Genomic DNA, 24,173 nt, shown 5'->3' with positions numbered 1-24,173 from the left:
ATGATCTTTTCGTAGAAGCCCGATGAGGCGTTTCTGATCTTATTCATTGTTTTGGCCTAATAATTGAACAATACCTATATTGGGCTTGCCTTAAAAGGTGATGTGAGATGAAGGTGGACAGGGATCATTATTGAGGTTCCATTGGCTAAGCGCTTAGGCCTGTGACATGGAGCCGAAGTGAGACTAGCGCGTTTGCCAGTCGCTGCAGTCACTCAAATGCAGCGAACCAGCGCTTGCGCAGGCTGACTCTGTGCCTGATCTTCCCTTACTGCCTATAGCGAGTTCGGGGACTTTGGGGTCAGCCTTCATTCAGCCTTGATTTAGGCAAGGGCACTGCCCCCCCAGACTTTGTAACTTGTAACAAACAAGCAACAACAAATTTCATGTTGGTTGGTTGATCTATTACATGAAACTGCCGACTGTTGTTTCCAAGTAGCAGAAGTCTAAGCTGAGTGAGAGCTGAGCGTTTGTCTAGGAATATCTATCTACTTGATTCCCCGTCAACCAACAGCTCCCTCACGAGACAAAGACGGACGGACGCAAGCCATCCATCCATAGCACCTTGGCGAAACCACATTACTGACTGACACTGGCCATTGTCCCCGCCCACTGTTGGCTACCTAATGACCATCACCTGGCTCTGGCTTGTGAGCCGCGCTTTATCGAGTTTGGAGTCATTCACCGCAAACAGCCACGGCTCTCTTACTCTTAGACGAGCCGTGAATGACTGCGCCTCTGCTGCCTCTGGCGCTTCCTTTGTTACCTCCCAACTTGGCCAATCTTACAGGCTTTGGCTATTCGCTTCTCCAACATAAATGGGCGCGCTCTGCTCAAGAACAGAGCCGGTGGAAGGAGCTCAGGACGATTACGACCAGCACCATAGGAAACATCATTCACATACAGATTTTATGACTCGTCTGTCAAAACGCGCAAAGATTTCTCGGATGGGAGAGCCAGCCCTGGATGATGCCGCGGCTGCGCGGAATCACATCCAGGCCCATGATGCTGAGATCTTGGCACGAGGTGTTCTTATCGAAAAAACAGACGTCACTAATGCCGTGACGCAAGAGCCTGGAGTGGTTGGGGAGTACTTCAAGTTGCGACAACAGATGGTAGCGCGAGAGAAGGCTCTGGATTTTGACCATAGTTGTCGCATGCGCAGCACACCCGAAGAGAGGCGAGCAGAAGCCATCGTCCAGAGATTGAGGAGTGAGGATGAGGAAAATGTATATGCTCAGGCCGCCCCACGAACAGGCTATGGTGGCCAGCAGCACCCTCGTTTCCCCGGAGATCATTTTCTGTCGAACAAGCATCTCATCGATCAAACGTCCTTGTTCCGCGTAGCGCAACATATGCCCAAGGGCGGCCACTTGCACATTCATTTCAACGCCTGTCTTGCTCCCCAAGTCCTGCTCAATCTTGCAAAGGAGATGGACCGGATGTTTATCACCAGCGATATACCCCTTGTTTCGGACAATGATTTTATTAATTTCGATCGATGTGAAATCCAATTTTCTCTATTGAGCCCAGAGAAGGAAACACCTGGCGACTTGTTTTCAGAGACATATCAACCTCGGCAGACGATGCGGTTTAGAGATTTTCTTGACAGGTTCCCTGGATATTATGCAAAAGATTCCACCAATGTTGATGAGTGGCTATTCGAGAAACTCATGTTTCACGAAGAGGAGGCGCATAATCATTTGCAGACAGCATCTGGGTACGTTCACGATCGACAACTTTTGTATGCAGACACTAACGTAGCATAGGGCCTGGGAAAAGTTCAACGGGCGGACACGTATGATGAAGGGCCTCTTCAACTATGCGACAGCATACCGAAGTTACACTCGGTTATGTCTGGAGGATTTCATGAAGGACAAAATCAGCTACGCTGAAATTCGGCCCAACTTCATGACCAGCAACCAACTTTGGACCGATGACGGCACTCAACTCATCGACAATAAGGGCATCATGGAACTGATAATCGAAGAGGTCAAAAACTTCCAGACCGATATGAAAAAGCAAGGAAAGTTCTTTGGTGGTCTGAAAGTGATTTACTGTACACCTCGATCATTTGCGCCAGCGCAGATCGATGCCGCCCTCAAAGAGTGTCTGAAATTTAAACAGATGTGGCCCGAGTGGATTGCAGGTAAGAGAACGCATTTCCCACAAAGTTGTATCCTAACAACAAAGTAGGGTTCGACCTCGTCGGTGAAGAGTCCAAAGGGCGCCCCATCAAGGACTTCATCCCCGAGCTACTGAAGTTCCAGGAGGATTGCGATAGAGATGGCGTTGAAATTCCATTTCTGTTTCACTGTGGCGAGACATTAGATATGGGAACCGATACAGACGGCAACCTTGTTGACGCGCTCCTGTTGAAATCGAAGAGAATCGGGCATGGTTTTGCGCTGGCTAAGCACCCCTACGTGATGCAGCATATGAAGGAGCGCGGTGTTTGCCTCGAGTTGTGTCCCATATCAAATGAGATCTTGGGACTCACGCCTCGTGTCAGCGGTCACACGATGTATCAGCTTCTTGCCAACAATGTGCATTGCACGGTCAGCTCGGACAACGGCACACTATTTAGGTAACGTGCTTCCCACAGAACATGAAACGAATACTGCTAACGTAGCTCGACAGATCCTCCCTGTCTCATGATTTTTACCAAGTACTGGTTGGTAAGGCTGACATGGGCCTTTTTGGTTGGAAGCAATTGGCGTTGTGGAGTTTGGAGCACGCTTGTCTATCAGAGTCTGAATACAACCGCGTATTCAGCGACTGGGAGCAGAAGTGGAAAGAGTTCATCAAGTGGATGGTCGAAGAATATGACGAGGAGCCGAAGGCTGTGTGATGATACGGATCGACGGGGCAGTGTTTTGTTACGAAGCGAGTGAGCTACTGATGATTAACGTGGCGGTTGATTTGTTGACAAGTTCGGAGTTTGGTGAATGGCAAGAAGGCGACGGCCACTATGCTTTACTTACCTCCTGGAACGGCGTTTAGGATGGCTTTTTGAGATTACCGACGATAGATGATTGGTTTGGAGGACCATAGAGACAGCTTTGAGAGCCAGCAGAGGAGGATGAGGAAACGTTATGACCCTAATTATGTAATTCTTTTGCATAATTCGTCAGCCCTTTTCGATGTAGAGGTCGTACGGCACAGGACGCCTACGAGACATTGGTCAGTGCACCCCCTGGATGAACCGTAATCGCACAGCCCTGTTACACAGAGCTAGCTATTCGGCCTGAACTGCTGGTTGTTGGGACATTCTTGGCGGCGGCTGTAGGGTACTTGATGAGGCTCAGCACAGAAAGAATTGCTGAAAGTATGTCGGGAACCCAACCTACAAACGGAGCCAATCTGAGTTCAATCATAAATGATATTTATCCAAAATGTATACTGATTAAATGCGCACATTTATTATATGCTTGGTTCAGCTGAGACGTGGGGAGGGAAAGCTTGGGAGCGGGTGCAGCCGCCGTGGCGCAGCGGTTTAGAGATCGATCCACTCGTTAACCGTTTATGTCAAGAGGGCTGAAACTCCCTACCAAACCACATGTGATTTAACTGACAAGCCCCGAGTTTCAATTCTTATTTCTCTTCACTTTGCCATCATGTTGCTCTGAATTTTGTATCTCACGTTTTGTCCTCTTTTGGAGCTGTTCTCCCTTCATCGTCCCTCGATATCGTTTGTTATACGCACACCTCTTGATAGCTAAACCTCGATACCTCTCCTCCTCCCATATTGAAATACCGCCAGGATGGCTGAACCAGGCAGCCCAGGCTGGAAATGGTTTCCCAATGTCAAGGCCAATTGGTCACTTGATGTCGTGACGCTTCTTGCGGTCATTGGAGAATCTTCTATGGCTGAACAGACTCAGACTATCACGGCATCGTTGCTGTGTCTGCTACCTCGACTGATCCCAGCCCCTCAGGCTCTGCTCAAGCCTTCACGTCCAAGTCGAATGCCTGAGACACTGGCAAAGATGACGGGTGTGTATAGTGGAACCACGCTCGACTCCGTGGGCTTCTTTGCCACGATAATTACTCCTTTGGATGCCCTGCAACCTTTCAGCTTCCGCGTGCTTGAGATCACTCATACGGACCCTTCTTTTGGCGACGTCGATATGAATCCTCCTTCTGCCCAAGAAAGCTGGTCTACTCGAAGTCTGAACTGGGTCAGATCTCGTCGCTCAAGTTCTCACACCGCAGAGAAACTGCCAAATGAAAAAGAATCCCAAAGCAACAGAATCCCCCGAGCCCCTCATATAGAAGAGGGTGGGCTTCCTCTACCAAACACAGCGCGAACAACGATATTTCGTCCTCCCGGTGACTGTTCTCCAAGCAATGCGGATGCCCCCAAACCGCTCGCGCGCCGTCCTACGGCTAAGCAGAAAGTCCAAGATATGCTTGCCAACCCGACATTTGCCAACACGAAGAGACGCCCTGCGGTCCCAGCCAAGCTCTTCTCGCCTATCCACATTCTCTCAGTCTTTTCATGCCTTCTAAGCATAGCAATCATCACCTGTGCTGTAGTATGGCAAGATGGAAATGCCATCCTGGCTGTTTCCCTGATATCCTTTGCGTCGACTGTGGTGGGCTATGCTTCATTCTGGCATCCTATTCTCATGAATCGCAAACATACCAATGAGGTCCCTAGAGGCGATGTCATGATAAGAACACGAGAAGGCGCGTTTCTACTCATCAAGTGCACAGAAGAGGTTGCCCGAGAGTTGTACTCAGGGACCGAAGAGTGTCACTATCATGTTGGTGGCCGCACATATCGGCTTCTCATGGCTCTTGGAACTACTCTTCTGATGCTAAGCGTCGTGCTTCTCGGAAACTGCACATGGAACTCTCAGATATTCATTGGTGGGAGTTACATCGTTCTCAACGGACTATATTGGGGTTTAGGCATGATCCCTCGATCATATTTTTGGGATCTCTCGCGGTACCAATGGCAGGACGTAACCCCTGAAGATGCGAAGAATGCAAACGAGATCACAGACGTGAATGACCAACGAGAGGGTTACCCAAGCTTCACACGTACCTTGTGGTTCGCTATTCGCGAGACTCAACTTACTGGCTGGGTTGGCCGCAGTGGAGCGGCTCCAGGTACGAAACAATGGAACAAGTGGCTCAAGGAAGCACTACAGAATGCCAAGGATGGCAACAGGTCATGGGACTCAGTGGCCAGAAAGGATGCTATCATGAAGGAGAGCCTCAGTGCAGATGAGATTCCCGATGAAGCGGCGCAACATGCGCCTGCGGTCGAAGTTCAGAATTCTCCTACGGAAAAGGACCGCACGACATTTTAGTATCAAGATTGCAGCGAGTTTGTAGCTGGGAAATGAGTCAGACGAGGTTTTTGGAGTATCCATGTGATGGATATTAAAACCATTGGATTAATTACGTACGCTGGATATTGACGAGACGCGCCCTTCTTTGAGGCATGATGTATAACGACTCATTTGAGTGTAGACTGAAGTTGGACATATAGATACCCCGAAACTTTTGAAATTAAGCATGTCTTGGAATAAAAAGTCTAATAAACATGGATAGTGCCCCTAGGACTGCAGTAGAATGAATCTATGGATCTTTGGCGGTGACCATGTCACGTTCCAAACGCCGGCTATTCTAAACAAATGATACTTCATCCTGCCCCGATTTTGGCCTTGTCAAACAATAATTTTTCAAAAGCGGTATTTAATCATCGAAGTAGATGCCCTTCTTATCGTGGATGTCGATGGCACCACCGCGGTAGCTGCCCCTCTTCTTCTTGTTCTTCTCCTTTGTAAAGCCCTTGCCCTTGGTAACAATCAGATCCTCGTGAGCTTTTTGGGAATAGGCGATAGAGACGTATTCGTTGGAAGCGAACTTGGGGTCAACCTTGATGTTCTTGGGAATGCGGGAGAAGGGCTCATTCTGCTTCTTGCGTCCGTTACCGTTCATAACGGGGTCCGGGGGAAGAGGTGGGTAAGTAGAGTTTGACTGGAACTCGGGCGAAGTCTTGTCTAGCGTGACAGAAGAGTCGGAAGAGTCCTTAACTTCTTTCTCCTTCTTGATCTTCTTGTCCTTCTTAGTCTCCTTTGCATCAGACTCAGAGTCGCTGGAGTCGGAGTCGGAGTCCGAAGAGGAGCTGTCGGAGTCGGGAAGTGGCACCTTGGCAGCAGCCTCGTCGTCTGAGTCGCTGGAGTCGGAATCTGAACTCGAATCTGAGCTTGAATCGGAGCTAGAAGAGCCAGAGTCCGATTTGGCGCTCTCGTCGTCCGAGTCGCTGCTCGAATCACTGTCGCTAGAATCGGAGGAGTCGCTTGAGTCGGAAGATTCGCTGGACGAGGAAGAAGAGTCGCTGGAGGAGCTCGAGGAAGCAGCGCGCTTCTGCTTCTTGGCCTTGGGCTTATCCGATTCCGAATCTGAATCGGAGGAGCTCGAGTCAGAATCAGAGTCTGAAGATGAATCAGAGGAGCTGTCGTCGACGGGAGCTTTTCGCTTCAGAGTGTTAGAGGCCTTGGGCTTAGCAGCATCCTCGTCGCTGTCGCTATCGGAGCTGCTGTCGCTGTCGCTGTCGCTGTCCGAGGACGACTCGGCGTCCTTCATATCCACATCTTCTTCCTGGGCGTCGCTTGAACCAGAGCTAGAGTCGCTGCCAGCAGAGCTGCTGGAATCTTTCTTAGAGGACTTTTTCTTGCTAGATTTGCTACCATCATCGCCCTGGGTAGCCTCCCAAGTCTGGTAAACACTGACAAGGGAAGGATTACCCTCTTCGTCGGTGGCAGCAGCCGCCTTCCAGCCCTTCTTCTCTCTCTGCTTCTTGAAGGCATCGGCAGCGCCCTTGAAAGAATGGTCAGAGAGGAAATTCTCTACCAAGTCCATTAGCTGACCCGGGGGAGGCGTGGATGCGGCATCGTTCTTGGGCGCAGGGGCCTTTGTGCTCTTCTTGCCCATGGTGTCGGTCAAAGGTTTGATTGGATTCAGGGGGTTGTTGGAGAATAGCCACGAGGGAGGGCTTTGGTTGGAGCCAGACATACGCCAATGCAAAAAAGTGAAGCCTGGGCAATTGCAAACAGCAAGAAATTGTTTGAGTATCGGGGGCTGATACAAATATTTCTTGGACTTCGCGCTGAACAAAGACTGGCTACAGAAAAATTTCTGTGGACGGTGGATCGATGGTGGGGGGGCCTGTCCCGTTATTGACGTTCTAATTCTTATCGATAGGCTCCTGAATAAGGTAGGTAGGCAAAGACTACTAGCAAGTTGCATCTAGAGCCGCCGTTGACACAGAGGTAAACCCGTTAAGAACGACAGGGGTTGCTGTGGAAGCACACTACTATGGCCGCTCTCACCACTAACTCAGCTACTTTGATACACGCTAGCCAGGGGTAGGCTACTTGCCCTGCTGGTACCATAGCGACCAGAGGGAAGCTGCTGAAGCTACAACATCATCACCTCTTGTCGACTTGTTGTTGTAACAATACAAACCTTAACCAGAATTCCGTCTTTATTGAGCCAAATATACATGTAGACCGCGTTCTTCAGCCGAAACCCGTGGACCGAAACAAAGAGCCTTGCCACGTTCGCAATATGTCGACGAACGCAACGAAACGCAAATTCAATACCTTATTGCAGGGCTTAGGATCATCAAGCTCGAAAGCCGCCAACGACACATCGACGCACGAGACCGGCTCGCCATCAAATCGCTCAACTGCTTCTCCTGGCTCAGAAACTCGTCTATCCGGCGCAGATGCCGAATTACTTCAAAAGCGTCGAAGGCTAGGCTTTCCGGACTCAACGGCACCCAGAGCTGGCAAAAAAACAAACCTATCTGCGACCCTCTCTGCTATCGTTTCCCGACCTACACAAGCACAAGACTCGTCCAAGAGATCTACAGGGGGACCCGCGCGATATGCACCAACCGATCGAGGAGACCTTTTGAAAAGGCTCGGCACGTTCCAAGAAATAACAGACTGGACTCCAAAGCCGGATAAAGTGAACGAGATAGAATGGGCAAAGCGTGGATGGGTTTGTTATGGCAAGGAAACTGTTCGATGCCTTCTCTGCCATCGAGAATTGGTCGTCAAACTCAATCGCAAGGTTGTGGATGGAAAGGAGGTTCCTGTTCTTGTGGCATCTGAGATAGGTAGGCTCTCCTCCCTTGGCCTTTTATCATCGCGCTGACCTTCAGTAGAGGATGCATTGGTAGACAAGTATGCCGATCTCATTGTTACTTCACACCAGGACGATTGTCTCTGGCGTAAGCGGGGCTGTGATGGTAGGTTGTCCCGTCGGAAGCGCATATCGTCTTTGTTTTCTGACCTTGTTTGCAGATTCCCTTCTCCGGCTGTCCTTAACCAATGCAACTACGAGTCTTGCGGCTTTACGTGAGCGCTATGATGAGCTGCTAGCGCGAAAATCATTCTTGCCCTATGAGTTCAACCTTCGACTGCCAGAGGAGTTAAACTTGGACGACGTTCTTTCGCATCTACCGAACGACTTCTTCACCAAGCCCCCACCAGCAAAGGAGGTTGAGGCCCAGCCAAACCGGGTCGCACTATCGCTTGCCTTGATGGGATGGCAAGGCCTCAATAACGCTCGTATCGGTGCGGTGCCAAACTCGGCATCATGCCATACCTGTCTCAGGCGACTAGGATTGTGGATGTTTAAGAGCAAGGAAGTGGGTGGGAATAATGAGGTTCTGGTACCGGCCCCTATGGACTTCTTGGACCCAGCTCGAGAGCATCGCTTCTTCTGCCCGTGGGCGAACTCTGAGACCCAGAAGCAGGCACATTCCCAGAAGGCTTCTGGGCAGGTTTTGCCAGGCTGGAAGGTGCTGTTGCGAACCATCGCAAATGAAGCACATCTTCGCAGTGTTTATGAGGGACGTTCGCCTGCGAGACCGCGAACCGAACGATCAATGGGAGCACCATCTACACCTCAGAGGCCTGGAACGGCCGCATCCATCAACACACCAGTTCAGACCCCTGGTTCCGTTGGGGCAGGTCTTGACAATGTTGAAGAAGATGAGAAAGAGAGAGACGTAAAAGATAAGGAGAGATGGGCGAGGTTGAAGAGAGTCAAGAGTTTGTTTGATACGAAAGGGAGCAGGAAGCTGAGGCACTCGATAAGCAAGTCCATTAGTAGACCCGGAACTGCGACTTCGACAAAATCGGCCAAATCAAATGGAGGCCAGGCGGAATGATGAGTAGAGTCTCTGCATTTGTTTGTAATACTTTTGATGATACCAGAATTGTGATATTAGCATAGGTAGTGGCAAGACACAGACGGGTAACTACCCCCTTCAGGGCTGTATTAATACATTATTAAAGCCGGGGCTGGCTCTCGCACCAACTTGCTTCTTTACATATGAAGTATTTTGATCCTGTCGAACCAAATATTGCACAATGAGCAAGAGCAAGATATTACATATATGAGTCGACTGGGTTTTGACACCCAAGCTCATGTTCTCCAAACGATATTATCAAACGACACGACCTTCCCGGTATAAGCCTTTGTCTCGGCTTGCTTTTCTATCTTGTCCCCCAGAGAAAAGCCAGCCATCTCCAGTATCGCAAGTCTTACGCCCCCAATGCCACCTCCATCACCAAGCCGGCGGGATACGGACGCAATTTTGGAGGCTGTGGCATAAACATCCAGCACACGCCCAGACCCTTCCCTCCAAGAGGCAGCTGATTGGGCCTCTAGACCGTGCATGATGGCATCGATCTGAGTATGAAGCCTGTGACATGCATCTTGCCACTCCTTTCCAGGCTTATCCGCTTTGGTGATGACAACCAACGTTCGAGTGTTAGACTGAGCAAGTGTTCTGAGCATCCACCTATCTGTTTCCTGGAGCTTCTTGTCGGCCGGTATCAAGATAACAGCGCCACGAAGCATGTTCCTGACGTTGAGATACTTCAGGATAGTCTGTCCCCAGGCCTGTTGACTTCTATATCCGTAGCCTGGGGTGTCCATAAGCACCAGACTGTGTTTTGGCGGGGCATCGCCTTTGCGAATGAGCTCCTTGGCAATCTTGGGACGTGGCCCAACACCATACGCATTCATCGTCGTAGTCTTGCCTGGTTTGTGGCTCACCTTGGCTATTTCCCGATCACCAAGAAGAGCATTGAGGAAAGATGATTTTCCAGCATTGGAGGCACCCAGTACAACAATTTCCGGGATGTGGTCGTTTTGGGGGTGGTCATGAAGGTTTTCGGCAGAGTAGAGTATCTGATAGCGTTCTTCAAAGAACTTTCCTGCTGCTGCCAGAGCAGGCTTGTCTTCTTTCGGTACGTCTACTGGCAAAGTTGAGCCCTGTTTGAAGCAGATCGACTCACTCTCCATTAATACCTGCTGATGAGGCTTGATTCCCTTAGGCAATGGTCCTCTCGGTTTTGCCTTTCTTGGTTTCGAGGTACTCTCATGGAGAGAAAAGCCTGGCACGACAATCTCCTGAGCAGATGACTGGCTTCTTGGTTCCTCAGCCTTCACGTTGGAACTTAAGTTCGGCGTGACTGCAACTGGTGAAGTTGCCTGACTGTCTTGATGTGCTTGTTTGGAAATACGACTTGTAGCTCGGCGTAGTGGTCGTTGACGCAGGTTCATCTGACCTGACGTACTGAAGTGAGTTTTCTGCCCGGTAACCTTGGAGCATGATGATAAATAAGATAGCCGATTTGCTGAAAAGACTCGCAGTAGTGTCATGGTGACCTCTATTAAATGGGCAATGTATAGTGTGGGAGCTAGGTAGGTAACTTAGAAATGAGAATTTTCGTCAAACGGGTTTCTCGTCCCAGTTGAGCGCACTCAAAACAACAGGGTCATTTCCATAAGACAGCAGCGTAAAATGGTAGAGTACATAAAAAAACAAGAGAATCGAGAAGAAAATGTCAATAACTGCATACCAAAGAGAAATGTGAGGTTTGCGATGAGCTTGAAGATGTCACGTGCTTCTTCAAGTGGTCCACCAGATTTCTAGATCATGACTGTGAGAACAAGTAGAATACCCTCGACTCTGGAGCAGGCTAAGGAAAAGCCTAGGTACCTACAAGAGGCCCCAACCTCGTGAGTCTTTTCCAACGGAATCTATTCAAAGGGATGACGTACTAAAAGTCCAAGCTTTTAGTTTCCATCATCATCGTCAGAATGGTATCAGCAAATCTTACTGAGATCGACGCCCACGAGCAGCCATCTGATGAGATGCGCGCTGAGTGGAAGAGCTACATGCGTCAAGATCACAAAAGTCTGCTTAACGATCCTCGAATCGATGACCCTCGTGCTCCCTTAGAAGAGTCTGGTTTTCGTCAAGTTTCGAGTCTTTCGAAAGAGCAGGTTGCAAAAAGTTTCGCTCACCTCAACCCTGACTTTGCTTTACAGGTCGAGAAGGATGTTCCAGTTATACATCACCCATTGATACCAGGTACATAGAACTCCTTGTACTTGATATGTTAAAAACCTAACACAACTATAGGCCTGTTGATTCTTCCTTCACTTGTGCCCGAGAATGTGCAACAGGATCTACTGGATCGTCTGATCCATCGTGATCTCAGTGTCCAGAACCATCAGACCAATCTACATCTACACTACAACCTTCCATACCCAGAAGGGAAGGACGACGACGAACGGTCATTCTTCTCTATCAGTCCAGAAACACCGGCATCATTTCTCCCAAAGGACCCCAGCGTTCATAAGCCACTGTCAATCAAGCAGGTTATGCAGCGAAAACTGCACTGGGTAACGCTTGGAGGCCAGTACGACTGGACCAATCGTGTTTACCCCGAGGAATTACCTCCTCAGTTTCCAGATGATATCTCACACATGCTTGAGGAGCTGTTTCCCGAAACTGTCGCCCAAGCCGCCATTCTCAACTTCTACACGCCAGGCGATACAATGATGATGCACCGAGATGTCAGCGAGGAGACAGATAAAGGACTTATCAGTTTGAGTTTCGGTTGTGATGGACTCTTTATGATTGCACCGAATGACTTCAAACAAGGGTCTCAAAACGAAACACCAGGCGAGAAACAGTATCTGCTCTTGAGGCTCAGATCTGGGGATGCCATCTATATGACACAGGAGTCGAGATATGCCTGGCATGGAGTGCCTAAAGTGCTGAAGGATACATGCCCAAGTTATCTTGAAGATTGGCCAGCCCGTGGCGATGAGAAGTTTGCGGATTGGCGAGGATGGATGAATAATAAGAGAATCAACCTAAATGTTAGGCAAATGCGAGATTAGCAGACGAAGATCCATCTATTCGATGCTGTTGTTTAAAGCATACTGCTTCACATGGCAAGTTCTACTGCATTGCTTGAAACTGAGCATTATCATTAGACGCTTTCATATGCTATGTTGAAAGTCACTCATACTTTCTCTCCGCTTGCCTACTAAGCGTGCAGAACCAGGTCGCTACCAATGCAAAGCTTCACAGAACTGATTCCATACGCTACTCCATGAAAAACGCCTCATTAAGCAAAGCCAAACCCTTGAGCATTCTCAAGTGCCATCCCAAGCCGCTCTCTTAACACCTCTTTATCCCTATACTCTGGTAGAAGAAGTGTGCCATAACAGGTATATGCTGTTGGCAAGTGTCCACCCGCGCCATCTTCTTCACCATTCTTTTGTATTACAAATTGCAGATTCTTCATGCCGCCAACAGGAACGCGGTCGGACGATGTCACAAATTCCAGGAGGCGTTGTTTCATTCTCTCGTCGTACCTCTTGACGATGGACCAAAAGTCTTTAATGGTACGATGGGAAGCATCCCAGCCCACATAGCGCGCGTACCGCTTCAATTCGATGATGTCAATTTCTTGGACACCCTCAACGAGCGATTGCAAGGTGGATGGACTTAGGAGCGAGAGTGACTTTCTATCGAGGCAAGAGTTGAACCCTTGCTCGAAAGCGAGATACTGTCGTCGAATGGAAACATCCGTAAGGTGACGGATGTAATCGATGATATAGTCGTCCCGATTTTCGTTGGTAACAAGGGGAGCGTCATCTGGGTTATCCATGTGTGGTGGTGCAATATCACACGAACTTGAGGCTGCCTTGGGCCAGCCCGCTTGTTCGCTCATCCTCATATCTCGTGTCACAATGGTACCGAGAGACTCAACTGAAAATTCATACGTGCGGGCAAAAATGTCCTCGACGAGCCCATCTTTTTCGTCCCACTCCAGTAATGTTGTCAGCCCGCTTGCCAAATCTGGCCAACCATCGGCGATGTGGTGAAGCTCTTCAACCGGTTTGCCCAGCAGCTTCCGGTAAAGGGCCTTCGGAAAAGTGATAGGCAGCGTCAGGCCATTGTACAAGGCGAGCGACATCAAAAGGCCCACGAGTTCGTACTTCCAATCTTCGGTCAATGACCCAGGGGTGAACCAGGCCATGCGTGTCCGTTCGTCAATAGTGAAAGCACCATATTGGGGATCTAGGCACTCGGCGATTGCCAATCGGAAAAATTCTTGTTGGACACCTCCAGAATCAAAACCCTCTTCGCCACTGTTCTCCCCCAAGTGCACCTTCAGCGGGCGAAGAAGTTCCCGTTTCTCCCGTCTCCATAGCTGGTCGAAGGCATCTCGGGCGACATTACTCCTGCCGATTTCGAGGACTAGGTATTTCGATGAAGCTGTTCTCAAAAGATCTTGTAAAACCATCTTGTGGTGGGGGTTAGTAATGAGACTACCGGGATCGACAATAGCACTCATGCGAGTTTTTAATGAACTAGACTCTTCGAACATACGACTCATCCGGGCAAAATTGATGGAACGAAAGAAAGAAACAAGTGTGTCGGGGCTGAAGATGTAAGGATAGTCTAGGATATGTCGTCGCCAGCGTGTCGAATTGAACGTCAACCAGTCTACAGGCATCTCGATCGAATCTAAGCGCTCTGAAAGGTAATCGACCCGGAATTGGATATCCCCAAGAAGGAGAATATTTCGGTTGGCATCTTGGAGAAGTTAGCAAGGTCAAATTCCTATTGATTGGCTAACCGGAGCATGCACATACGTAGGGTCTCGATGAACGATAAAGCTCCCCCAAATGGTCCATCCATGGTAAAATCGGCTCGACCGTCCCATTCGTTGAGCAATATGGTGCGTGCCCAATCTAGGAGAACTGTTGGCACACGGGTCTCATGCAAGAGACGCTCTGATTGTGGGAACTCCAGAATCGTCGCTGAGCCTGTGCTGAGAAAATCGAGCTGGTCAACCAAAGGTTGCAAAATATCAACCTTGTTGTTTTCGATCTCATTCAAGGGGCCAGCAGTGTCCATCTTGTTAGAAAAGTGCCGTCTGGCTGTAATGGCGCAAAATAGCCTACGCGCAAGTCTGATAGCCAAGTCGTTTGAGAATGCATCATCATAATCTAAACATCGAGAGGAAGATTGCCGAGCCATGGCACTTCGGCCAGCGAGGGTCAAACCATTTGAGCGGATGCGGGACATCTCATATAGTGTTCTCGAGTCTTGGACAGCTGGAGCTGCGGCTACCAATGCATGCATGCAGATCGACATCAGATAGCCGGCGTCAACATCGGATAGAGACCCCTGGTGCTTCTGTAATCTTGAGTCATTGTCCTTGATGGAACTATGCGACCTCGAAACTTGAGGAGGAACGAACAAACGTCCGGCAGCCAGCCAGAGACTGTGAAATACAAGATTACATGCGACGCGGCTTAATCGGTGAAAACAGTACCATAGTGTCTGAGAATCGTAGAGTTTTCTGTCGTGAGTGAAGGATTGAACAACAACCTGCGGATCCATGAGAACGTTGAAAAGCGTCTGGTCATTGAAATGGTGCCAATGCTTTCTAGACCTAATTGTGCGCGACATAGATCGACGTTGTAGAGGCTTCCGCTGGTTCATGGGTCGTGGGTATGAATGGGTTGCGTCGGAGGCGGAGACTATAACAGACTGTGCTGTTCCGTCTTCTTCGTAAATGTCACAAATGAAGTCAATAAGATCGACATCGAGCTGTGAGAGAGCTTGAGGCAGGATATTTTCCAGACTATGGGATGAGATGTCCGGTAGTGTTTTGTCAAGGTTTCCCGTCTGTTGAGAGTTATTATTTCTGATATGGCCACAATTTGTATCGTCTTTGGACCTGATTTCGCCGAAAGGCTCGACATGTGCCAAAGCTGATGGGCTTGTAGGCGAAATTGGCTGCGCCGATGGTTTTGTAACATTTTCAAAAAATCCTGGTTTCAAAGGCATTTCTGGGATACCCCTTCCAGACAAACTCTTATTGTGTCTAGGTCGTACAGATTTCTCGTGCAATGTGCCGTTTACCTGAGATGGTTTGGCTGACTTTACTTTATCCCCGGACTTGGCGGTATTATTGGAGTTAGTAGAACGTCGCCTGTGCTTTGGCGCAGAATTCTTTCGTGGCTTTGACAGTGACCCGTTACTGGGTTTCGGCGGTTTTGGCATGAATGAAGTCTCATTCATATTAGTTGCATGTGGTTGTACAGCTACGGTCGTCGAAGCTGTTGTATCTGACTCGTCAGGAGCAGTACTTTGAACATCCGAACCTGCGGTGGTTCCGGCTGAATTAGCTGGGTCTTGAGTAGGGTCAAAATCCATCGCCGAATCGAGATTATTGATTTTGGTCGCCATTGCAGCGACACTTCGCGGTGTCAACCATTCGAGCATCTTAAAAGTGACAGTCCCAAAGAGATTCGCGGCAAATGAGCGGTGATCTTTACTCATGGGCGCCTCGATTACACGGATCTGAGAGACCAAATCGCGGTGTTTTGAGTGTGGTGTGCATGCTGCGGCTGGTCTACTTGCGTTCTGGATCGGAGAGACTGGGTCGCTTAGGTAGTTTGTTGGGGAAGCAACGCACTCTTGGGATGATGACGAGAGTGCTTGTGGTCTAGAGTTCCGTTCCTTGCGTGCACTTGGCGAGGTGGCAACGCTGGCTCTGTTATGGTCGGGATGGGAAGACGAGGATGACCGCGCGGAGAATATTAAGTTGCCAAAAGCCGCCGGCGGTTCGCGAGATTTACGGAGGAACGGACATAATCCTTTCTCCGGGTCGTCCTGACTTGCTAAATATATCGCCAATGTCCTGGCACTTGTCGTGTTGTATCTTCGGACAGGCGCTCGGCCTGCCAAGCGGCGCCTGCATGTGAAGCAACTGGGAGTTGCACAATTGACATTTTCACAACCTGATCGAAGTTGCAAGATGTATCTGCTTTGATAATCAGAACAAGAAGGATGGCAAGTGAATGGATTTAGCTATCGGACGAACCTCTCCACGAGAAGTTGAAAACCATGGCGGCGACTTGCTTGATGGATCGCATAGACTCGCGCTGGGTTCTCAACGTTCTGAACATAGGTCTTGAGGTCAGGGGGCGCGTCGGCCGGCAGACGTGCAAATGGCGCTTCTTGCCATAGCCCGGCGAGAAGATCTTGGTCTGCCGTGAGTTCGATGGAATTGTCCCGGGGACGAACGGCATCGGGCGTCATGACATGGGAGGATGGGGTCGCGCCTCGATGGGCACCTGGAGGAGACGTAAGAGGTGGGGGATTTGATAAAGAAATGTCAAGATTTAGAGAAGTATTGCATGAGGAGAGGTGTCGAAATAGTGTGTGCCGATATTCTACACAAAGTTGATGATACAAGTTGGTTCTATGAAGCTGAGTAGGTTCTGCCGGTCGTGGAAGATGCCGTCTAATCTGAGGGGAGTCTGCGCTCTCAGGAGCTGTTTGGTCAGCCTCACGAAAGAGGCGATGATGCGCCCCAAGCTAACTGTCCCTAACAGACGCCACATGTAGTCCGTACTGCCAGGTCCTCTTTGACACCACGCTGCTTGCCAGTCTGGGACTAGAGAGTGGGTTGGCTCCACCTCGTGGTGGCCAATGGCCCAGCCGTAATAGGTGGGCCAAGGCAGGCAAGAGAAATGGGGACGTCTGCTTAGGTGACAAAAATAACACATGAGGCTAAGTGGATAATTAGTAATGCTTCGACCGGTCATTTACTGCATATCGCCTCAAGGTCACTTGCACCGTGAGAACGGCGTTGAAGGGGCCCAGTACCCTTGCGTGGCGGGGTTTGGTGCAAAAAAAAAAGTCAGTCATCCAACTCACTGATAACCTTTTCTGTGTGACGTTATCTACAGAGCCCCGCCATATCCCACCAATTCGACTCCGAATTTCCTTCCCAAACACAACCGCCTTTCGAAGACCAGGGCACAACAAGCAACAAGAAAATAAGCCTCATAACTCGGATCTGGACACATAAACCGCATACTCTTCACTTCCTATCATGGCGAGTGCCCAGGCGTCCGGTGCAGCCTCGCACCCATACACCTGCAACACCTGCCAAGTTGCGTATCGCAACATCGATCTGCAGAAGGGGCACATGAAAAGTGATTGGCAGTAAGTACATTTGTTGGATCTTGAGTTAAAGCTGAGGCTAATTACTGCAAGTCGATACAATCTTAAACGCCGAGTTGCCTCGCTGCCTCCCATTTCTTCCGACGTCTTCACTGAGAAGGTTCTGCAGGCAAGGGCGGTGTCAAGCGCTGAAGCAGACAAAGCCTATTTCGAACGAGTATGTGACATCTGCGAAAAGACATACTACAGCGAGAATGCATTCCAGAACCACTTGTCAAGTCAGAAGCACAAGGCGAAGGAAGCCAGTAGTGGGCAAACTGTTTCTGGTCGAGCTGACGACGAAACGACCTCGATCGTCAGCTCTACGTTCTCCCTCGGCGAACCTATTGCACCCAGCCAAGCAGAGGTTGATTCCGACGCCGAGGAAGAATTCAGCCATGTTGTTGAAGGCCTCCAGAAGGCGAGCATCACTGAACAAAGGCCATCTCCTGTCAAGCGTCCCTCACACCCCCAGCCTTCCGTCCCAGACGCTGCACAAGGCGATAATGACGACAACAGGGCCTCCGACTCAGCCACGCCTGTTCCTGCTACCCAGGGTCCCAACTTGACACTGGAATCATGCTTGTTCTGCAACTATACCTCTCCAACCATTCCTCTCAACACCCATCATATGGAACGCTTTCATGGCATGTTCATCCCCGAGAAGAAGTATCTTGTTGATATCGACGGCTTGCTCAAGCAACTCCAAGATAAAATCCGAGAGCACCATCAGTGCCTGTACTGTGACAAGATCAAATCGTCCATGTTTGGAATTCAGACACATATGCGCGATACAGGCCACTGCAAGATCCCCTACGAGACTGAGCGTGACCAGCTTGACATTGGGGATTTCTATGATTTCAGGAGTACCTACTCTGACGATGGGGAGATGAGTGACGATGGCTCGGTTGCGAACGAGACAAGTGGAGGAGCGAAGCTAGGGGCACGACGTCCTTCCAAGCTCACTGGGGAGGATGGAGCTGAGGTTGAGGAGGGCGAAGGGGCAGACGGTTGGGAGACGGATAGTTCAGAGTCGTCTTTGGACTCAGCTGATCTTACTGCCGTACCGGCTGAAGGCCATATTCACCAGTTCGAGCGCCTCGAAAAGCACCCACATCACTCACGACAAGATCCAAGACAAAGACACCAAGCCGATGGCTGGCATTCTCACGCCCACAAACCTACCCGTGCCGTCTTTTATGACGATTACGAGCTTCACCTCCCTACCGGCAAGTCAGTTGGTCATCGTTCGTTGAACAAGTACTTCCGACAGAATTTGCACAACCACCCCTCGGCCGAGGAGAGAGCAGAGAGATTGGCTATCGAAAGCGCTGAGACCGAGCAACAGGGTTCGACTTCCGATGGCCAGCTCGTGGAGAGGGAGACGGGATCTGGATCCCGTGAAATGGTACCGCGCGGAATGGCAGGCATGATTGGCGCGCCTGAACAACAAAAGAGGCGAGCTCGCCGTGCAGAAGAACGAGGAAGAACCTTAGAACAAGTTCACACAAAGCAAAGGGACTTGGCCTACGGAAAGAAACACAATAACCATAAGAACTACTACTACCGTGAGATGGGTGGAGGTTGATTAGGTAGTTTAATTATAGTTAGAGTATTAAAGAAAGAATTATTAAAAGCAATTATTATTTTTTTTTAAAGAAAAAGATTTTACTAATTAATATAAATTAAAAGTTTTTTTTTTAAATTAATTATAGCTTTATTTCTTTAATTTAATTACTATTTTATTATTAATTTTACTTTATTTATTTAAATATAAAAGTAATTAATTATATATTTAAATATCTTAAGTATTTATTAGCTATATTTACTTTTAATTTATATTTCTTAAATTACTTTATATTACTTTATAATTTAATTTAATTTATTATTAATTTATTAAGCTAGCTTTAGCTTATTAATATTTATAGTTTTTCTTTTAATATTAAAACTTTTATTTTTTAATTTATTTTTTTACTTTTTTTTTTATTTTCTTTTTTTTATATTATAATAGCTTTTAATTTTTATAATATAATATTTATAATTATAATTTAATTATTATATTTATATATTTTAATTTTATAAACTATAGCTAATATTAACTATTACTATTACTTAATATAATATTATTAATAAAAGCTTATTATTACTTTAATAAGTATTAACTTTATTTTAAGTAATTTATTAAGTCTTTTAATATAAATATTTAATTTATAATATAATTATTAAAGGCTTTATTTTTAGCTTTATTTTTATTAATATTAAATAGTTATATTTAATAATTAAAAATTATAAGATTAATTTATTATATTATTAATAGTTTTTTTTTTTTTTTTTTTAATTACTATTAGCTTTATTTAAAGCTATTAAGCTTTTAGCTTTTTATATAATAACTTAAATAATAAAGCCTTTATAATAAGCTAGAATTATAGGAATTAATATTAATTAAGGTTTATTTACTTTAAATAATATAATTACTACTTTAATTAAGTAATATAAGAATTACTTACCTTTTAGTAATTATATTAACCTTTTTCCTTTACTTTTATTAAAAGAATACTAAGCTTAATATACTTATTATACTTTTAAAGTATATTTACTAACTTAAATACTTATTAATTATAATTACTAATATTAATTATAGCTATTAATAAAATACTTATATATAAAAGCCTAAAGCCTAATTAAGGCTATTATATAATTAACTATAACTTTATTACTATAATTAAATTAATATTAAGTTAAGCTAATAATAAAGATTACTATAAGCTTTATATAATAATTATAGCTATTAAAAAGAACTTTTTATTTAAAAGCCTATTTAGTTAAATTAAAATAGCTATTTTTAATTATACTTTAATTAACTTAATTAATTATATAAATCTAGCTTACTTAAGTTATTTTATTTATTTAATTTAGCTAGCTAAAGAGCTAGCTAGATTAAATAAATTAAAAAAAGCTATAAAAAAAAGCCTGCTTTTTAATATAAAAAAAATAGCTTTTTTTATTATATTAATAAGTTTAGCCTTATATAAAAAGTAACTTAAAAATATAATTATTAAGGCTAATTATCTATATTATATTCTTTTAATTATATAAAATTAAAGGTAAAGGCAGAGTAATAGCAGGGTTCTAGGACTAAAGGTTTAAAGGAAAAAGGTTAACTTTTATATAAGTTAGTTAGTAAAAGCTAAATTAACTTAAAGTTAATAATAACTAGCTTTATTAATTAAAAATATATATTTAAGTATATAACTAACTGCCCTTATATTTAAATAAATAAAGTAAAATTAATAATAAAATAATAATTAAACTAGGGATTATTAATAGTTTATTAATATATAATAAGTATTTTTTTATAATTTTATAATACTTTAAGAAAGATTAAAGAATTAATATAATATTAAGCTTAAAGCTATAGATTTTAATTAAAAGGCTAAATATATAAGTATTAATTACTTTAATTAAATAGTTATTTTTTTTTAATTATTATTAACTTTATTTAAGGCTATTAAGCTTTTAACTTTTTATATAATAGCTTAAATAATAAAGCCCTTATAATAAGCTGGAATTATAAAACTTAAAATTAATTAAAGTTTATTTACTTTAAGTAATATACTTATTACTTTAATTAAATAATATAAATATTAATTCTTAATAACTATATTATCTTTCTTTTTTTACTTTAATTAAAAAAATACTAGGCCTAGTATATTTATTATAAAGTATATTTATTAACTTAACTATTAATTATTAAAAAAAATAAAATATCTTTATAATAATATATAAAATATAGCTAATAAGGTCTTATAATAAAAATAATATAATATAATACTTATATTTTAATATATTATATATAAAGTATTATATCTTAAGTATTTATTAGTTATATTTACCTTTAATTTATATTCTTTATATTACTTTATATTATCTTATAACTTAATCTAATCTATTATTAACCTACTAAACTAGCTTTAGCCTGCTAATATTTATAGTTTTTTTTTTAATATTAAAACCTTTATTTCCTAATTTACCTTTTTACCTTTTTTTTTTTCTTTACTTTCTCTTTTTTATATTATAATAGCCTTTAATTCTTATAATATAATATTTATATCTATAATTTAATTACTATAACTATATATTTTAATTTTATAAATTATAACTAATATTAATTATTATTATTACTTAATATAATACTATTAATAAAAGCTTATTATTACTTTAATAAATATTAACTTTATTTTAAGTAATTTATTAAGTCCTTTAATATATATATTTAATCTATAATATAATTACTAAAGGCTTTATTTTTAGCTTTATTTCTATTAATATTAAGTAATTATACTTAATAATTAAAGATTATAAGATTAATTTACTATATTATTAATAGTTTATTAATATATAATAAGTATTTTTTTATAATTTTATAATACTTTAAGAAAAATTAAAAAATTAATATAATATTAAACTTAAAGCTATAGATTTTAATTAAAAGGCTAGATATATAAGTATTAATTACTTTAATTAAATAGTTATAACTATTATTAATATTAATTATATAATATTATATTTTATATTAGTTTTTATAATCTTTAACTTATTTAAAATTAGGCTTTTAAAGTTAAAGTTTTAATATTAATTACTTTAATTAAGTAATAATAAAAAAGGTATTTAATTTATTAAAGTTAAAAAAAATATCTTTTTATATTTATAAATTAAAGCTACTTATTTAATTAAATTATTTTTTTTTTTTTTTTAATTACTATTAGCCTTATTTAGGGCTATTAAGCTTTTAACTTTTTATATAATAGCTTAAATAATAAAGCCCCTATAGTAAGCTAAAATTATAAGAGTTAATATTAGTTAAGGTTTATTTACCTTAAGTAATATAATTATTACCTTAACTAAGTAATATAAGTACTACTTACAGGTCTTTTAGTAGCTATATTAACTTTCTTCTTTTACCTCTACTAAAAGATCTTTAATTAACCCTTATAACCAGGCCTAATATACCTATTATAAAGTATATTTACTAACCTGACTTTCCCTATACCTATTAGTTATAGTTACTAACATTAATTATAGCCACTAATAGGATACCTATATATAAGAGCCTAGAGCCTAATTAGGGCTATTATATAACTAACTATAACTTTATTACTATAATTAAATTAGTACTAGGCTAGGCTAATAATAAAGATTACTATAAGCTTTATATAATAGCTATAGCTATTAAAAAGAACTTCTTATCTAGAAGTTTATCTAGTTTAATTAAAATAGCTATTTTTAACTATACTTTAATTAACTTAATTAATTATATAAATCTAGCTTACCTAGGTTATCTTATTTATCTAGTTTAGCTAGCTAAAGAGCTAGCTAGATTAAATAAGCTAGAAAGGGCTATAAGAAAAGGCCTGCTTTTTAATATAAAGGAGGTAGCTTTCCTTACTATATTAATAGGTAACTTAGCTTTATATTAAAAGTAGCTTAAAAATATAATTATTAAGGCTAATTATTTATACTATATTTTCCTAATTATATAAAATTAAAGATAGTATATCTATAAATAGAGTTAAGTAAAGGTAGGGTAATAGTAAGGTTTAAAGGTTTAAAGGAAAAAGGTTAACTCTATTTATATAAGTTAGTTAATAAAAGCTAAATTAACTTCTATTAATTAAATATATATGCCTAGGCATATAACTAACTGCCCTTATATCTAAATAGATAAAGTAAAATTAATAATAAAATAGTAGTTAAACTAGGGATTAATTAAATTATAAAGTTAAAAGTAATAGTATTATATAACTTTAAAACTTACTTTTAAAGTTATTATATTTTTTTTAATATTATATATAATACCTTATATATAATATATTAAAAAATAAGTATTATATTATATTATTTTTATTATAAGACTTTATTAGCTATACTTTATATATTACTATAAAGATATTTTTACTTTTTAATAAAGTATTATATATAATATTAAAAAATATAATAATTTTAATTTAAGTATTTATTAATTATATTTTTTCTTAATTTATATTTCTTATATTACTTTATATTACTTTATAACTTAATTTAATTTATTACTAACTTATTAAGCTAGCTTTAGCTTATTAATATTTATAGTTTTTTCTTTAATATTAAAACTTTTATTTCTTAAATTACTTTTTTATTTTTTATTTCCTTTTTTTTATATTATAATAGCCTTTAATAATTATAATATAATATTTATATTTATAATTTAATTATTATTTTATAGCTTTAACTTAGTAATAACTATTAAATAGGACCTAGATATTCTAATAATAGCTATAAAAGTATTAATTATAAAGTCTTTAACTAAATTAAAATCTTAATAAACTTAATTAATAAGGTTACTTTTAGGCTATAGTATCTTAAGTAACTTTAATTAAAATAAATATATTACTTAACTAGCTAAAAAGCTATAAAAAAGCTTAATTAATAGGATCTATAACTCCCCTATAACCTTAACCTTTCTTAATCTATCTATTACTTAATAAAGTAATTATAATAATTATAAAATTATTAAAGAACTAACTAAGCCTAGGTTATTTATAAGTTCTTTACCTTAATTACTTTATTAAATTAATACTATTAACCTTAATTATAATTAAGATATTAAACTTAAATAGCCTATAACTTTAAACTATTAATTAATTAAGTATATAATCCTTACTTTTACCTAACTATAGCTAAAAGATTAGTAATAATAATATTATAAACTTTATTTAAAATATAACTTTAAAAGCTAGAATATAAGTATAAAAGCTAGTAAAAA

At 42.2% G+C, this 24,173-nt stretch overlaps 8 protein-coding genes across 8 annotated transcripts; 5 read left to right on the top strand and 3 right to left on the bottom strand.

The window, feature by feature from the left end:
• Window positions 1-815: 815 nt before the first annotated feature.
• J7337_004309 (uncharacterized protein) lies at window positions 816-2,848 on the top strand (the record flags this gene model as incomplete). The annotated part of the gene is made up of 4 exons (XM_044822004.1): window positions 816-1,717; window positions 1,767-2,146; window positions 2,194-2,584; window positions 2,638-2,848. The coding sequence occupies 4 exons, from the start codon at window positions 816-818 to the stop codon at window positions 2,846-2,848; spliced, it is 1,884 nt and encodes a 627-aa protein (XP_044683337.1).
• A 913-nt stretch (window positions 2,849-3,761) lies between these two features.
• On the top strand, window positions 3,762-5,318 carry J7337_004308 (uncharacterized protein; the record flags this gene model as incomplete). Its single annotated transcript, XM_044822003.1, has 1 exon — window positions 3,762-5,318. One exon carries the CDS (start codon window positions 3,762-3,764, stop codon window positions 5,316-5,318), a length of 1,557 nt encoding a protein of 518 aa, XP_044683336.1.
• A 388-nt stretch (window positions 5,319-5,706) lies between these two features.
• Window positions 5,707-6,948, bottom strand: J7337_004307 (uncharacterized protein; the record flags this gene model as incomplete). Its single annotated transcript, XM_044822002.1, has 1 exon — window positions 5,707-6,948. The coding sequence occupies one exon, from the start codon at window positions 6,946-6,948 to the stop codon at window positions 5,707-5,709; it is 1,242 nt and encodes a 413-aa protein (XP_044683335.1).
• Window positions 6,949-7,584: 636 nt separating this feature from the next.
• Window positions 7,585-9,199, top strand: J7337_004306 (uncharacterized protein; the record flags this gene model as incomplete). The annotated part of the gene is made up of 3 exons (XM_044822001.1): window positions 7,585-8,140; window positions 8,186-8,272; window positions 8,328-9,199. The coding sequence occupies 3 exons, from the start codon at window positions 7,585-7,587 to the stop codon at window positions 9,197-9,199; spliced, it is 1,515 nt and encodes a 504-aa protein (XP_044683334.1).
• A 257-nt stretch (window positions 9,200-9,456) lies between these two features.
• J7337_004305 (uncharacterized protein) lies at window positions 9,457-10,341 on the bottom strand (the record flags this gene model as incomplete). Its single annotated transcript, XM_044822000.1, has 1 exon — window positions 9,457-10,341. One exon carries the CDS (start codon window positions 10,339-10,341, stop codon window positions 9,457-9,459), a length of 885 nt encoding a protein of 294 aa, XP_044683333.1.
• An 801-nt stretch (window positions 10,342-11,142) lies between these two features.
• J7337_004304 (uncharacterized protein) lies at window positions 11,143-12,234 on the top strand (the record flags this gene model as incomplete). Its single annotated transcript, XM_044821999.1, has 2 exons — window positions 11,143-11,416; window positions 11,468-12,234. The coding sequence occupies 2 exons, from the start codon at window positions 11,143-11,145 to the stop codon at window positions 12,232-12,234; spliced, it is 1,041 nt and encodes a 346-aa protein (XP_044683332.1).
• A 230-nt stretch (window positions 12,235-12,464) lies between these two features.
• On the bottom strand, window positions 12,465-16,462 carry J7337_004303 (uncharacterized protein; the record flags this gene model as incomplete). Its single annotated transcript, XM_044821998.1, has 4 exons — window positions 12,465-13,942; window positions 14,002-15,043; window positions 15,467-15,806; window positions 16,245-16,462. 4 exons carry the CDS (start codon window positions 16,460-16,462, stop codon window positions 12,465-12,467), a joined length of 3,078 nt encoding a protein of 1,025 aa, XP_044683331.1.
• Window positions 16,463-17,261: 799 nt separating this feature from the next.
• Window positions 17,262-18,959, top strand: J7337_004302 (uncharacterized protein; the record flags this gene model as incomplete). Its single annotated transcript, XM_044821997.1, has 2 exons — window positions 17,262-17,374; window positions 17,426-18,959. 2 exons carry the CDS (start codon window positions 17,262-17,264, stop codon window positions 18,957-18,959), a joined length of 1,647 nt encoding a protein of 548 aa, XP_044683330.1.
• Window positions 18,960-24,173: the final 5,214 nt, after the last annotated feature.

This window comes from Fusarium musae, chromosome 3 (genome assembly GCF_019915245.1).
Source record: "Fusarium musae strain F31 chromosome 3, whole genome shotgun sequence".
Taxonomy (NCBI): Eukaryota; Fungi; Ascomycota; class Sordariomycetes; order Hypocreales; family Nectriaceae; genus Fusarium; species Fusarium musae.
The sequence above is the reverse complement of the archived record's forward strand: the minus strand, read 5'-3'. Positions and strand labels throughout refer to the sequence as shown.